At 43.2% G+C, this 12,831-nt stretch overlaps 1 protein-coding gene across 6 annotated transcripts in view; it reads left to right on the forward strand.

Moving 5' to 3' along the window:
* The window catches only part of DPF3 (double PHD fingers 3), a 190,084-nt gene that overhangs the window by 161,770 nt on the left and 15,483 nt on the right, over nt 1-12,831 (forward strand). For 5 of the 6 annotated variants that reach the window (XM_009102017.4, XM_018907584.3, XM_018907582.3 and 2 more), the window contains one exon: nt 12,167-12,279. In XM_009102017.4, coding sequence (XP_009100265.1) covers nt 12,167-12,279 — 113 coding nt within the window. Of the gene's footprint in view, nt 1-11,341; nt 11,406-12,166; nt 12,280-12,831 lie in introns of those variants that run through there. The other variant, XR_007777731.1, reaches the window with a different exon arrangement.

A 12,831-nucleotide genomic window follows, 5' to 3' on the forward strand; every position in this document is an offset into this window, starting at 1 on the left:
GACCTAACTACATTGTCTGCTGTTTCAACAAATGCTCTTGCAGTTGTTGCAGAAGTTAGAAACTTCTACTATCACATCTGTCATTTTATGATGTTTTGTCTTTGCAGCCTGTAACTCTTCATGATTCCATGGTGGGGGGGGGGGGGTGAACCATGATGGGAGAATGATAGGATGGCCTTTACCTTCACGAAAGCACAGATTTCTTTAGCACAGTGTTGTGGCTAATATTGCCATCCATAATTAGAAACAGGTTTGCTTAATGTTGCCTGAGGCAGCTGTGGTAACTTTAAATGATCTACAAGCCAACCATGGGACTGCTAAGGAAAAGGCAACATGATTTAAACACTGAAGCTCAGCAGTGGGCTGAAGCTCTTGGAACTTCTGCTGCCTGCTTGAGAAAGCTTGCAGAAGGTACTTTTTTTTTTGGCAAGTCAGCTGATAGATGGTACCTCTTGAGTAGCATCAGACACAGCCTCCCTTCAATGTCTCAAAACTGAGTGCTTTGGGATTTTTTGGAGTGAGGTTTGATTTCTCTGTGCTGCTCATCTTCCACAACCCATTCTCAGTAATGCCTAGTTTATATCTAGGTTTGCAAAGGTGTTAAGAGTAATTTTTTTATTAGGACTGAAGCTTCTTCTCATTACATTTCTTCAGCCTTTGCTGTTAAGTGTCCTCATGTCAGTAACTTCATTGTGGACTGCAGGAAGTGAATGAAGATGACCAAATTTCTCAGCCTCCTTTTTTGAAACAGAATAGAAATTTTACGTAGTACTGGAGATAGTTTTGTCAGACATTGCTGCAGACTTAGCTTGCTATTTTGTATTTCTTTCCATAGCCAACAGCCATTAAATTCTTCATATGATGGAATCAGTATTGAGGCAAACTTCCCAAGGTGAGAGGAAGTCATTGTATGGGAAATAGTGGAAAGCTATCCTGTCACTAAAGGGGTATTTTTATTTAAGTGTTAACCAGTGTGACATAGCTTTCAAATTCATGCAGCACTTTGTGCAGTAGAATTTGCATGGAATGGTTTTAAGTCTATGTTGGAAAAATTAATTTTCCCCTGTTGGTGCAAATCATAACTGCTTCACATCAGTGCTCTGCTGGGAGTGGCTTAAATATGTTAAACCACACTAAAGTCTTTCAGCCCTTTCCCTGAGCTCAACAACTTGTTTAACAGTACAGTGAATTCTGGGTCAGAAGTCTCATCCATTGCTGGAATATCTGGGCTTTGGATTCTTAAAGAGAAGGTTCTAGGACTTCTCAGATCTTTCTATATCGACTGTGTCTCTGATTGCATCCATCAGCCTAGGGGCTCAAGATAGTTTTTAAATGTCCACAGACTCTCTCTAGGTTGAGTTTGCTGTTGTACTGTTTGAGCATGCAGATGGTCCAGAATTGTGTATTCCTTCATCTGGAGAAAAGGACTTTCCCTGACTTAGGGGACTTCATTTCCCTTGTAGCCTCTTCATTAACTTCCTTTCCAAGACCCTTTCCTGACTTCCATGAAGGGTGAGATTCTACAAGTACTTAGTGAGCTGAAAGAACAGAGATGAATTTCCTAAGGACATCCACAGCCATTATATTCCTCTGTGACTGTTTACATATTTACAGATCTGGCAATATGTGAAGAAGAATTAGTCCCCCTTAGGCTCAGTGCAGCTATCACTGAGAATTGCCAGACATCTTGTGGGTGTTGGGATCCCACCTAACAAGTGAACATTGCAGGTGATGAACACCCTCAACAACTGCTTAAAGTGAAAGGATTTGGGGTACCCAGAGCTTGGTAAGACCAACCTATATGAGAGGATTTCCCAACTTCCTGGCCATTAACAGAGCACTGAACAACAGTCCTGCTGGCCAATGGAGCAGCCCGTTAAAAGCAGGGTCAGAAGAGTCAGAGATTGTTGTAGCACCATAGAAGATAATTTTCTTTAATTAAATACAATAATTTTCTACTTTTGCATAGGCTTTGTTAAATTGTTCCTTTGGTGTTGAAAAATAGCAAGACTAGTGAACTGTTTAATGAGGGACATTAGTGTCCACTGCCATGGAACTACCTGATTTCTTGTTTGGTCTGACAAGGTATTTACCTGCTATGAGTTATTGATTGTGTAGGTTAAAGCAACACTACTCACTTGTTACAGGTTAAGGACTGGCCAAGACTTTGACTTGACTAATCTGGGGTGGAAGGTCTGATGAGCTCTAAGAAAAGAGATCACGGATTTTAATCAGGTGGTCTTCCACTGAAGAAAAAAAATCGTACTTTTTTAATCTCTGTCAGCATTTTGTTGGACATTTACTCAAACAAGCCCTTGAAACAACTGAACTGAAAAATACCATGGTGAGGATAAAAGATTTTGGTTTGATTCGAAATGAAACACAATCTCTCCTCCATGAAATGACCCTTTCCCATTGCCAACTGTGCACAGGCTTGAATGAAACATTTCATTTGCTAGTTTTTCTCTTTCTTAAAAACAATTCCCTTGAGTTCACTTTTGAAGCAAGGTACTGCTCCAAAATGAAAGTCCAGCTTCTTATTTGTGAGACACCGGTACAAAATGTCTCAACCTTTCCAAAAATCTGTTTTTCGCCCTGCCACTTCTTAATCCTTTCTTCCCTCCCACTTACTTTTGACTGAAACTACTTTGTTCAAATTCACTCCTTCACTCAGATGTTTAGATCACCTTGAAACTGCATTTTTTAGAGAGTAAACAAAGACATTTCACTCCCTCCTACCATGCTCATACTGATGCTCTTCAGCATGTGCTTATAGCACTTACTTCCCTCTAGATATTGATGTTGCTGGGAGTTTGGTGGGGAAGCAAAAACTGGCTGTCTTGTTGATGAAATCTCTATTGACACTTTAAAATTCCCAACCAAACAAGGGCTTTCACTGACAGAAGGGAAAAAAATCAGTTTTCCAGCTTCTGGCACTGCATTACAAACAATGGAGAGTGTGCACAGAGATCACTGCCTGTTTGGCAGCTGAAAGGGATTCCTTAACTCAACAAGAGACTGAAGTACCTTGCTCCAAATTGGTCTTGTTTGCGTTGAGTGAAGCAGCTCTACTTATGTCTGAATATACAGTCCCATTAACAACAGTGTAAATTGTGCTTCTGTGAGAAAGACAGACCTCTTGCATTTTCAGCATGTCCACATCAATTATCAGTCAATTACCCATCATGTGCTGAATATCTTTTCCTAGATGGTATGTGGTTTCTTCATGTAAGGTCAATGAAGTCACTGTCTATGAAATGGCATGGTGTCTTCTGCATAGTTAAGTTTCTTTAATATTGAAATGATGACATTTAAATAATTTCTCTGGATTTTGCTATTTGATTTGAAATTTCTGGAAACGTGCTGGCAGAGAATTACTCTAGAGTCATTCCTTCATCTTTCTAGAAAGTTAGTCCAGAGATTAGTAATACTGTCTCCTTTTCCCCTTTCCTTTCCCCAAATTAATCAGCTTACCCTGTTTCCAAGTGACAGTTGTGTTTATGAGATGTCTGTTCTGTGACTCATGGGTGAAATCACTGCTGAAGTTTTCTCCACAGTTCTTGGTGCTTGAACAGGACCACAGTGGTTCAGTGGGGTTGTTTTGGTGCTCTCTGAACTGACTGGGTGAGCATGACCTATTTTTAGTGAAGAAGTGTCCTTGTCATGACACATCACCTTTGTCCCTCTTGCCTGCTTAATCCCAGTGGAGAAGCCCTTGTTGAAGTGCTCAGGGGAAATTACATGTCCCATCCACTGTTGCCACTGGCTCAGGTTAGACCCCCCTTTGTTGGATCAGTGTGGAAACTCAGGAATCTTTTCAAATGCTGCCTTGATACCATGGGCAGCTCTGGGCAGTGCTGGGCAGCCCTGTAGGCATGCTGCCATCTGTGGCTGTGTTATCAGGGCAGTTTAACATGAGAGCTGCTGGGGAGGGACCAGGTATTTGGACAGCAAATGTGGGTTCAAGCAGGTAGCAGAGTCTCCTTGTTCATGATAAAGAGAGGGGAGGAGGGGCAGCGCTGATATCTTATTTTATGGGGGATTTAACAAAGGCACTGTGCTTGCAGAAGGCTATTCAAGCTGCCATTTCCCTAGCATTTTAAATACCACCCCACTCCTCTCATTACAGCTGGGGATTTTGGCTCTCCCAGGGGGGAGGAGATGTTCTAAATGGGCTGCCAGGGAGGTGGATTTAATGCACTAGGAAGAGCTGGCTTCACCAAGTTAAAAAGCAAAACAAAACCCAATCCTCCATTCCTATTTTTAGTGTTTATGACCAAGTATTTTTGCTTGGTTGCTCAATTTGAAAGGGTTTAGCGAGCCTGCCAGTTGATTGAAAGCTCTGTGGTGTGTGAGCTGGCCTGGCCAGGGAGCCTGCAGTGCATAGCGACGAGGTCGGAGCCGTGCCGGAGGTTTTTTTCCACTGCAGTTTGTTGAAGGGTAACGAAAATGTCCCCGGGGCAAAGGGGATGTTGGCTTTCCAGGTTGTGGTGATTCATCTTGCCTGGATAAGCAGTCTTTCTCCCATTCCTGCATTTTCATCTCCATCTACCTCACCCCCACTTCACTGTGCAACCAATGCAAAGCCAGCCCCTCTCCACGCAGGGGTTTTGCTGGGGGTCTCCGGCAGCAGCCGCGGTGAGCTGCACCGCCTGGGCAGCATTAGCATTCAGCGCCTGTCCTCCTGCCCAGTTCATGTTCTATAAATGGGTTTATTCTCGTTATTAGGAGCGATGTCCCTGGCATATGGAGTCCGTGCGGTGCCTGCAGGCAGGTTTCCTTCCTGTTGGTGTTGGTAAGCAGCCCAAGTGCCTCCTGGCAATTAGCAGATCGTTACCCATAATGCAGCACGCAGCGATGCAGCCCGGTGGTTTTCTGGAGGTCACTCTGACCTAATTCACCCCCAGGAATTGTACAGTGCTGGCATGACTTGCCAGTGCATTAACAAGCTGATGCTTCAGTACAAGGTTATTTGAGTGCTCCCACGTTATTTTTCTTCGGCAAGAACTAGCCATTTTGTCTAGCGGCCAACAGTGGTTAATAGGGGCTGGTCTGGAAGAAGAGGGGGCCGAGGGCTGTCTGGTTTCGAGATGAGCCATCGGGCATGTGGCATCTCTGGCTTTAAAGCTGGGCACTGTTTCTGGTACCCCAGGTTGCAAACGCGGGGGGCTCGGTTTGCCATCTCAGTGCTGCGTTCCCACAGCGTGTTCGCCATGAGAAGAGCGGCCTGCGCCCGCTGTGCCCGAGACCCCACGGCTCGGCTTCAGAGGGGACGACAGAGGGAGGGCCTGTGCCCCAGATCTGCCCCAGTCCAAACCTCTGGGAGGTATGAAATGGAGATGCAGATTTCAGCCTGTCCCAGGCAGTTTTGGAAGGGCAGGTGTGCCTGGCTGGAGGAGGACACCCACGCAGCAGCGGAAACCCTGGCAGGGCTCATCCTCCCTCTGGCAAACCTGAACACAGGGCAGAGGGCCTGGCTGCAGCATCACCAGCCCAAATCAGGGTGCTCTCCCAGGGCAATGATTTGCGTACACCTAAGTAATTGTTGGCAGTTTTTAGAGACTTTTAGAGACTTTGATTTATTTTAATTTCTCCATGCTTATGCATGTATGGCTGGACTGTGCGTGCTGAGGAAGTGGCGTATTCAGGGAGAGGCACACACAGATCTATTGCAGTAAAACCGTTTTAAAACATTTCTCAAGGAATTTTCCTGTAAGATACGGGGCATCTGCTACCACGGGAATGGTGTGTGGGAAGTGATTTGAATGACAAACCATTCGGAATAACTCATTCCTGGCTTGTCCCTCTGCATGCTCCAGAGGTCACCCCTGAATCCCACCCAGCTCTTCCTGCCTCCCTGTGCCAGGCAGAGTTACACTGCCTCGTCCACAGCCCTTCTCCTTGGGTGCATGTGGGTCTATGCATACACATTTGTGCATACTTCATTTTGTTGAGGCACATGAGTGGCCTCAGCCAAGCTTTGCTCTTCTATATCCTCTGTAACCCAGGCTCCTTATACCAGCTGATACTCTTGATACTTAAAATGATTTCAGAGGAAATTATGCAGCATTGTAGAGTCACAGCTATGCATGAGTAGAGCTGGTAAGTGGACTTTCCTCAGGCAATGAAATTTTCTGGAGAGTGCCTGCAGATGAGCGGTCTTTTGGCAGGAGTTTACTCCTTTGCTCCCCATGCCCTTTGGTGTTTTCGTGGCTGAAGAAAACAGCAGGGCAGTGCAGGAGAGTGAGCTGCAAATACTACCTGCCTCACTCCATTGTTTTATAACTTCCCCAAGATCCCTGGCCTTGCTTTCAAACACAGGTTTGTCCTGCTTTCTCCAATTACACCTGCCAAACTGCAGCTGGGGCTGAACCACTACCATTTACACAGGGGTTTTATTTATCCCTTGGGCAAACAATTAAAGTGGGCTCTCTTGTATCAGTGCCAAATATTTGAGCAATTGCTTGTAATTTATATAAGTTCTGCCACTGGAACTGGCAGTACTGAGAAGCAAACCACCACCCCCAGAGTGCAGCTGCCACCAGTCCTGGTGCTAATGCAGCAGAGTGCCCCTTCTCTTTTTGTGGACTCAGTTTTAGCTCTGTCCATGCTGGCCAGAACAACTGTAGGGCCAGAAAATGAAATAATAGGAACTATAAGCTCTTCTACAGCTGAGTGGTTTCAGAGATCCATCAATTATTAAAGCCATTAATTCTTCCACAATTACTGGCACGTTGTGACATATTAGAATAGAGGGGAGTTGGTCTCTGACCAAATCAGACTGACCAGACTATGCAGTGAGACCACTGAGTCCTTTTGGACTCACTTCTTTAGCAGAGTTGGCAGTGCTGGAACACACTGGGAGAAACAGCTAGGTTTTCTCACTTCAGCCAGGACACAGAAATTCACAGTGGTGATATTCCTGTCCTGTCTGATAATAATAAACCCCAATGTGGTGCCTATGAGACTTTCTTTTGTTTGTTTGTATGTTTTTCTTAAGACGCTGGATTCAGTAGGGCCCTGTACTGAAGGGGGTGAGACAAGAACTCTTCATCTGCAGCCTCCAACATCTACCCCTGTCCTGGCTGCCTGGAAAGCTGTTTTATTTTTCTATAATGAAATACTCCCACTTCTCCATATCACAGAGATAGTGTGGCAGGTGCTGCCTTGGATCCTCACCCCATGAACACTTTTGAAGGCTTCTGTTCATCAGTACCTCCATTTGAGCAGGCAGGCATATGTCTCTACCCTGTAACACCTTCACAGTGCAAGATGGGAAGGGCCAGGAAAGAGCTCCCTAGCCTCTTCCATTAGGAATGTTTGGTTTTTTCCTGAGAGTTGCAGCTTCTTGAGCCCTGGGATTCTGGCAGAGCCAAGTTCTTCAGTGTGCTTGGATAGTCTGAGTTTTTAAGGGCCTTTTCTAATCCGACTGTTGATGACACTGTAGGTCTGTAAGCAAGCCTTCTTAGACAGACAAATGAAGGGTACCTTTTTAAATCATAACCGTAAAATTATATCACTTATTAGAATTACAACTTTCCCTTCTTTTGTACAGGTAATGGTAATAATTCTGTCTAATGATGGCAGTGGTCACAAGAAACCTTATTCAATCTTAGCAGGAGGAAATTATGCATTTTCTTTGCATGTAAACTTCCATTATTTGGATGGGGCTCCTGTGACATAGGCCATTATATCTGTAATATGTATTTATAGTTGTTTAAAGACCTGAAAGTTTATGGAATAAATCTGATGCAATACAGCCAGGAGGCCTGTGAGTTTTCATCCTGCTATTGATTAAAAAGCCCACCACTACACTGTGAAGATAATGGAAAGAATTGGAAACTGGGTAAAAATTCCTTTTATTCTGTATAAATAATTTCACATTTGTTTTAAAAAAAGAGAATTTGCTTATTTTTTTCCCTCAAGATAATCTCTGCCTTTGTTTGAAAAAGGTTATTGATTGGATTGTTAACTTAAATAGTCTGTGGCGGGTGTGACAGAGCACATGGCTGCAATTAATCTTGCAATGCAGAATCCATTATTGAAAAAGCACTAATGAGCCATTCCAAAGCCTTCACTGGTCACAGAGCGACTGGAAGCAGCAGATTGCTCCTGCCCTTTAATGTCAGTTTTGATCTTTAGTGTTATAAAGCCAGTGTAAGCAGAAGAGATTTTTGGATATTTTTAGGGTATTTATGTTAAAATTATCCTTCCCATCAGCCTGCAATTGTAGCAGGTGCAGGATACAAGGAATAGTCTCTGAATGTGCTCACCTCCCCGCTCCTCTGACCAGATGTCTGGTGGACATAATGTACAATTAAAGCCAGTGGCATGTGAAACACTGATGTCACTATAAAATATGATCTCAGTCTCCAAGTTCAGATCCAGAGGAGAATTTTGACAAAGATGAGGGAGCTTTCAAACCTGATCTACACTTTAAAATATTAAGACAAAGGGATGAGCTGTTGAAAACCTCACTGCAAGTTTTATTGTCTCTGTCTGTTGTTTATAGCTATTGCAGCGTAGCAAAAGTTTAGGTAGGCAATAGTTATGGTAGATTAGAAACTGTCAATGTTAACATATTGCCTTCTCCTTCAACAGAACTGCTCCCAGGGTGTATTTTAGAGGTCTGTCTATTGACTTCAGTGACACCATAAATATGTGTTACTTCCTCCCCCTATTAGATCTGCAGAGCTGATACAGACTTGTGAGAGTGATCCAGGTTTGCCAGGGTGGAGCCATCACCTGAATTATTAACTGGGTTTCAGCTGCAGACTCTGCTGCACACCTTGGCCACAGCAAACACTGTTCATCACACAATTAGGGGAAATAAGGCTGATTCTCCATCTTAAACACACAGCAAGAAGACTTTCAGCTCTCTGGTTTGTGTGCTACCGCAGCGTCCGTAACTTGAATCACATTTTGGACTGCCTTGTGTATAAAAGAAAATTGTGAACTAGCCTTTTTATTTTTAAGGGAAAAAGAAAGGGAATTTGAATCTACCTATAGTAGCTTGCCACATGCAGCTACAGGACTTTGTGTTCAGGTATTCTGACACAGAAGGAATGCTAAGAAGTTCTGTGATATGGAGCAGGGATGGTGTTCACTAACACTGCCTCAGGAATTCTTGGATGTGTGAATTTTCTCATAGCATGTAAAACACTAGGTTTTGAACAAAAGTAACCCAAAAATAAAGAGAAAGATTGTGAAAGAGAAACCAGGGAGGAAAGGAAAAAGAATTTTAATATTTTGAGTACCTAGTGGTCTGTTTGCCATATACTTCAGTTGCCTCATGGCACTACAGTGCCATGCTAATAGCATAAGTAAAAATAGTCTTTCCAATGACATTAAGTTGGGGTTGTGGTACCACAAGGAATGTTGCTTAATGTGAAAGAGCATCTGATTTAGAGGCTGAAGAAAGACATTCTTTTTGCCTTACACATGGTATAAGCCTGGGCTAGCAGAGAGCAACCTGCAGCTATGCAGACTCTACTCTTGTAGTCACAGTACTTGGAGAGAGAGCCTAATTGAGTGAATGAATTGATATGTTCTTGCAAAATACTTCTGCTTTGCTACTAGAAAGAAACCACTGTGGCCCTCGCTCTATTCCTAATTTTTCTAAGGAATACTCAGCTCACAAGAGTGGGCTTGTGGTAGGTGTGGTTCTTAAGAAGTGCTCTGCAATATAGGTAGGATGTATCACTTCAAGCATGAAGCACCACTGATGTGAGATGCCACACAGGAGACCTGCAAAGGTGTTTTTGAGGCAAATGAGGAACAAAAAAGGCAAGACTGATAACTGGAAGAGAGCAGGAATGGCTATAAAGGGACAGAGATAAAGTAGTGAACAGGACCTGACCCTCATGTTGTGTTAGAAAGGAAGGGTCCTCAGCTGAACTCTGCAATGAGCAATGTGTGTGCACAGGCAGGGGAGCATGTGAAGATGTGCATGCATTTAGCTGGGATTTATTCCTGTAAGTTTGATTCCATTCTTTCTGTTTCTTTTCAAATGTGACTGAAGCTATTTAAGTCCCTGATTAATTCACCTCCCTGTATGAGTTGTTTTCTGTGATACATTCCAGCACTGTACAACATTTCTGAAAGCAACTCTCTGCTGTTGGGATGAATTCCTCCCTGATGTGTAGCATGGCACATTTGTTCTATTTACTGGTGTAAGTAAATGAACCTTATTCCTTTACTTGGAATAAAGTTCACATTCAATGTAAATCAGATCTGGAGAAACATTTCAATGTCATGTCAGGTTCTGCTAGTTTGATAGTATCAGAAAGTATATGTGGTCCTCTCAGCAAGGAAAGGTATCTTGTCTCATCTCCTTTTGCTTAGTTGCCGTCTCAAGGCCCCCAGAACTATAGTTAGTCCACTGTAAATCTCAGTAAAAACTGTCACTTGTTTTGTGCTGACATTTCAAGGGCTCCAAAACCCTGTGATCTTCTTAGCCCATCCGAACTCTTCAGTATTGTCAAGATATTTCTTTATTCAAAGGTTTAAGAGTGATATGAGCAATTTCATTGATCCCTCCTTCTCTAAATATCTCCTTTATTATCTATTAAATTTCTTTAATAATTATGCATATAATTTTTTTTTGCTGGAAAGGTTTAGTTGTTGTATCACAACCATGCAAATATAACTGGAGAACAAAAATTATTGTTACAGCATTTGGTGGTATCATGGACACATAAAAGAAATATATCCCCTACAGCATTACTTTATTATCAAGCAATTCTCAGCAACTGTTTGCTTCACTAACTGGAAAATACAGAAACTTTTTGTAGGGTGGTGATGGGCACTGTGATGATGCAGCAAAATATTACTGATAGGTCTGGCAATGAAGATGACACATCTGTGCCCACATCTACCATAGAAATGCCTTTTTTTTCTTATTCTTTCTCCACTCTTAAAAAGGCACTTAGGCTGGTGGAAGCGAAAAAGATTTTTTCCAATCCGTTGGTTGTAGTCTAAGAAGAGCAGATTGGGTAGAGGTGAAAACTCTCATGCAACCTATGGTGCCAGTTTCTAGAAGAGGCAGGCAGCAGTGCTAGATGTGCATACCTGTGTTCCTAGTCTTTCTACAGATGAGCAATTGACTCTCCCTGCCCTGACTATGCACAGTGTTACTGTTTAAGTGTGTCAGAGAAGGATTCTCTAAATGTGGGAATTTCCAAGAAGGCAGGCAGGAGCTTATTGCAGGAGACTTAGACAGGTAAGGGTGGTTTGGGAGTACAGTACTTTATTTCAGCAGTGTATTTGTCTTGTTTTGTTTTGCAGAAGGAACACTGATCCTACCTTTGGTTTGTTTGTTTGTTTGTATTTTCCCCTCCAGAAAGCCCATTGCTGACCCCGCTACTGTGATACCGCTGTTTTGCAAAGCTGAAGTCGACACGCATGTAGGGGCGGGGGTTGTAACTCTGGCAATTTGTCCTTCCCAATTAGATGTGACTGTTCTGCTAGCTTTCCCTTCTTTATTCCTTTCATTTAGTTCATTGTGGGAATTGGCTTGGGATTTTTTTTCCTTTCAGTTTCCTGTTTTGATCCTGGAAGGTTAGCTGTGCAATTTGGTTTCTTCTGTGCCAACCAACTTTAGTGGCAGAGCTCTTAAAAAAAAAAATTAAAAGCTGTATCCTTCCATCCCGTCTTGCGTCTTCTCTGTACGCTACTGCTTCCATTTAAGCAAAGTTTACAGAATTGCTCCACCCATTTGGACACCAGGAAAGGAAGCTGTGAAATGGAGAATAACCTCATTTCCACCAGGTCCTTCGTTCCGGTCGAAACAGCGCTAATTGAAACTGTAGTCCAATTTCTATTAAGACGGATGGTCTCTCTCTGAAATTGGGTTTGTTTCTGATTTCACGCTTTTTCTTGTTTCCTTTAAAAAAAAAAAATCCCCACAAAAACCATCTCAAAGCCAAACCATTTTTAAGAGCTCTGAATAAAACTGCTTTGCCAATGGGGTGGAAATGACTCTGATTTTCTCTTGTGCCCGGCAGCGAAAGGGTTAATGCCTGCTTTCCTCTTTGGTATCTGTTAGTTGCAGCCCATGTTGTGATCAGTCTATGTCCATGTGTGTTTTGTTCCCAAATTTAATACCGGTTAATTAACAAGCAATAAGTGAGCCTTAACAATGACCGTTGTTTCCGATCTTCCTCAGGACACCCGACCTGCCTGCAGTTCACCACAAACATGACTGAGGCTGTAAAAACCTATCAGTGGCAATGCATTGAGTGCAAATCCTGCAGCCTTTGTGGGACCTCAGAGAACGACGTGAGTTCCATTTACCTTTTCATGCAAATAAGCATCACTGCAAGCTGCTGCCTGCCCACTCTTGAGAAGCATGTGGCACTGGTTGTTTTTTCACTGCTGCTTGCATGCATCTCCAAAGAAGAGCCACCCCTGAGTGCAGAGACTCTCCCCAGTGTCCCCATTCAGCCACTGGTCTCTGCTGAAATTACCACGGGTATTATATAGGGCCACTTGAGATGCTGATACTTGTGGTTTGTGTACTTATTCAATAGAAATTAGCTGGGGGCCATGAATTCCTGTTGCAGGGAGCTTTCAGCATGATAGTCAGAAGCAGATGTGAATACATGATAACCCAAGAGAGGCAAGTATGCTCCTTCTGTCCCTGATTTTCTTTACTTTCTAGGTATGATTTTTTTTAACTTAATTACAAGACTTGGGAAACGTGAAACCATTTGAAATGGGATGGCTCAGCCTCACCTAATCACCAACACCAGTGATTTCCAGAGCCTGCAGCTGAGCAATGTCCTCCCTGTGGGCTTTGCAGTTAAAATCTGATGCTAAGGGTCCTTGGCG

The sequence above is a fragment of the Serinus canaria genome, chromosome 5 (assembly GCF_022539315.1).
Source record: "Serinus canaria isolate serCan28SL12 chromosome 5, serCan2020, whole genome shotgun sequence".
NCBI lineage: Eukaryota > Metazoa > Chordata > Aves > Passeriformes > Fringillidae > Serinus > Serinus canaria.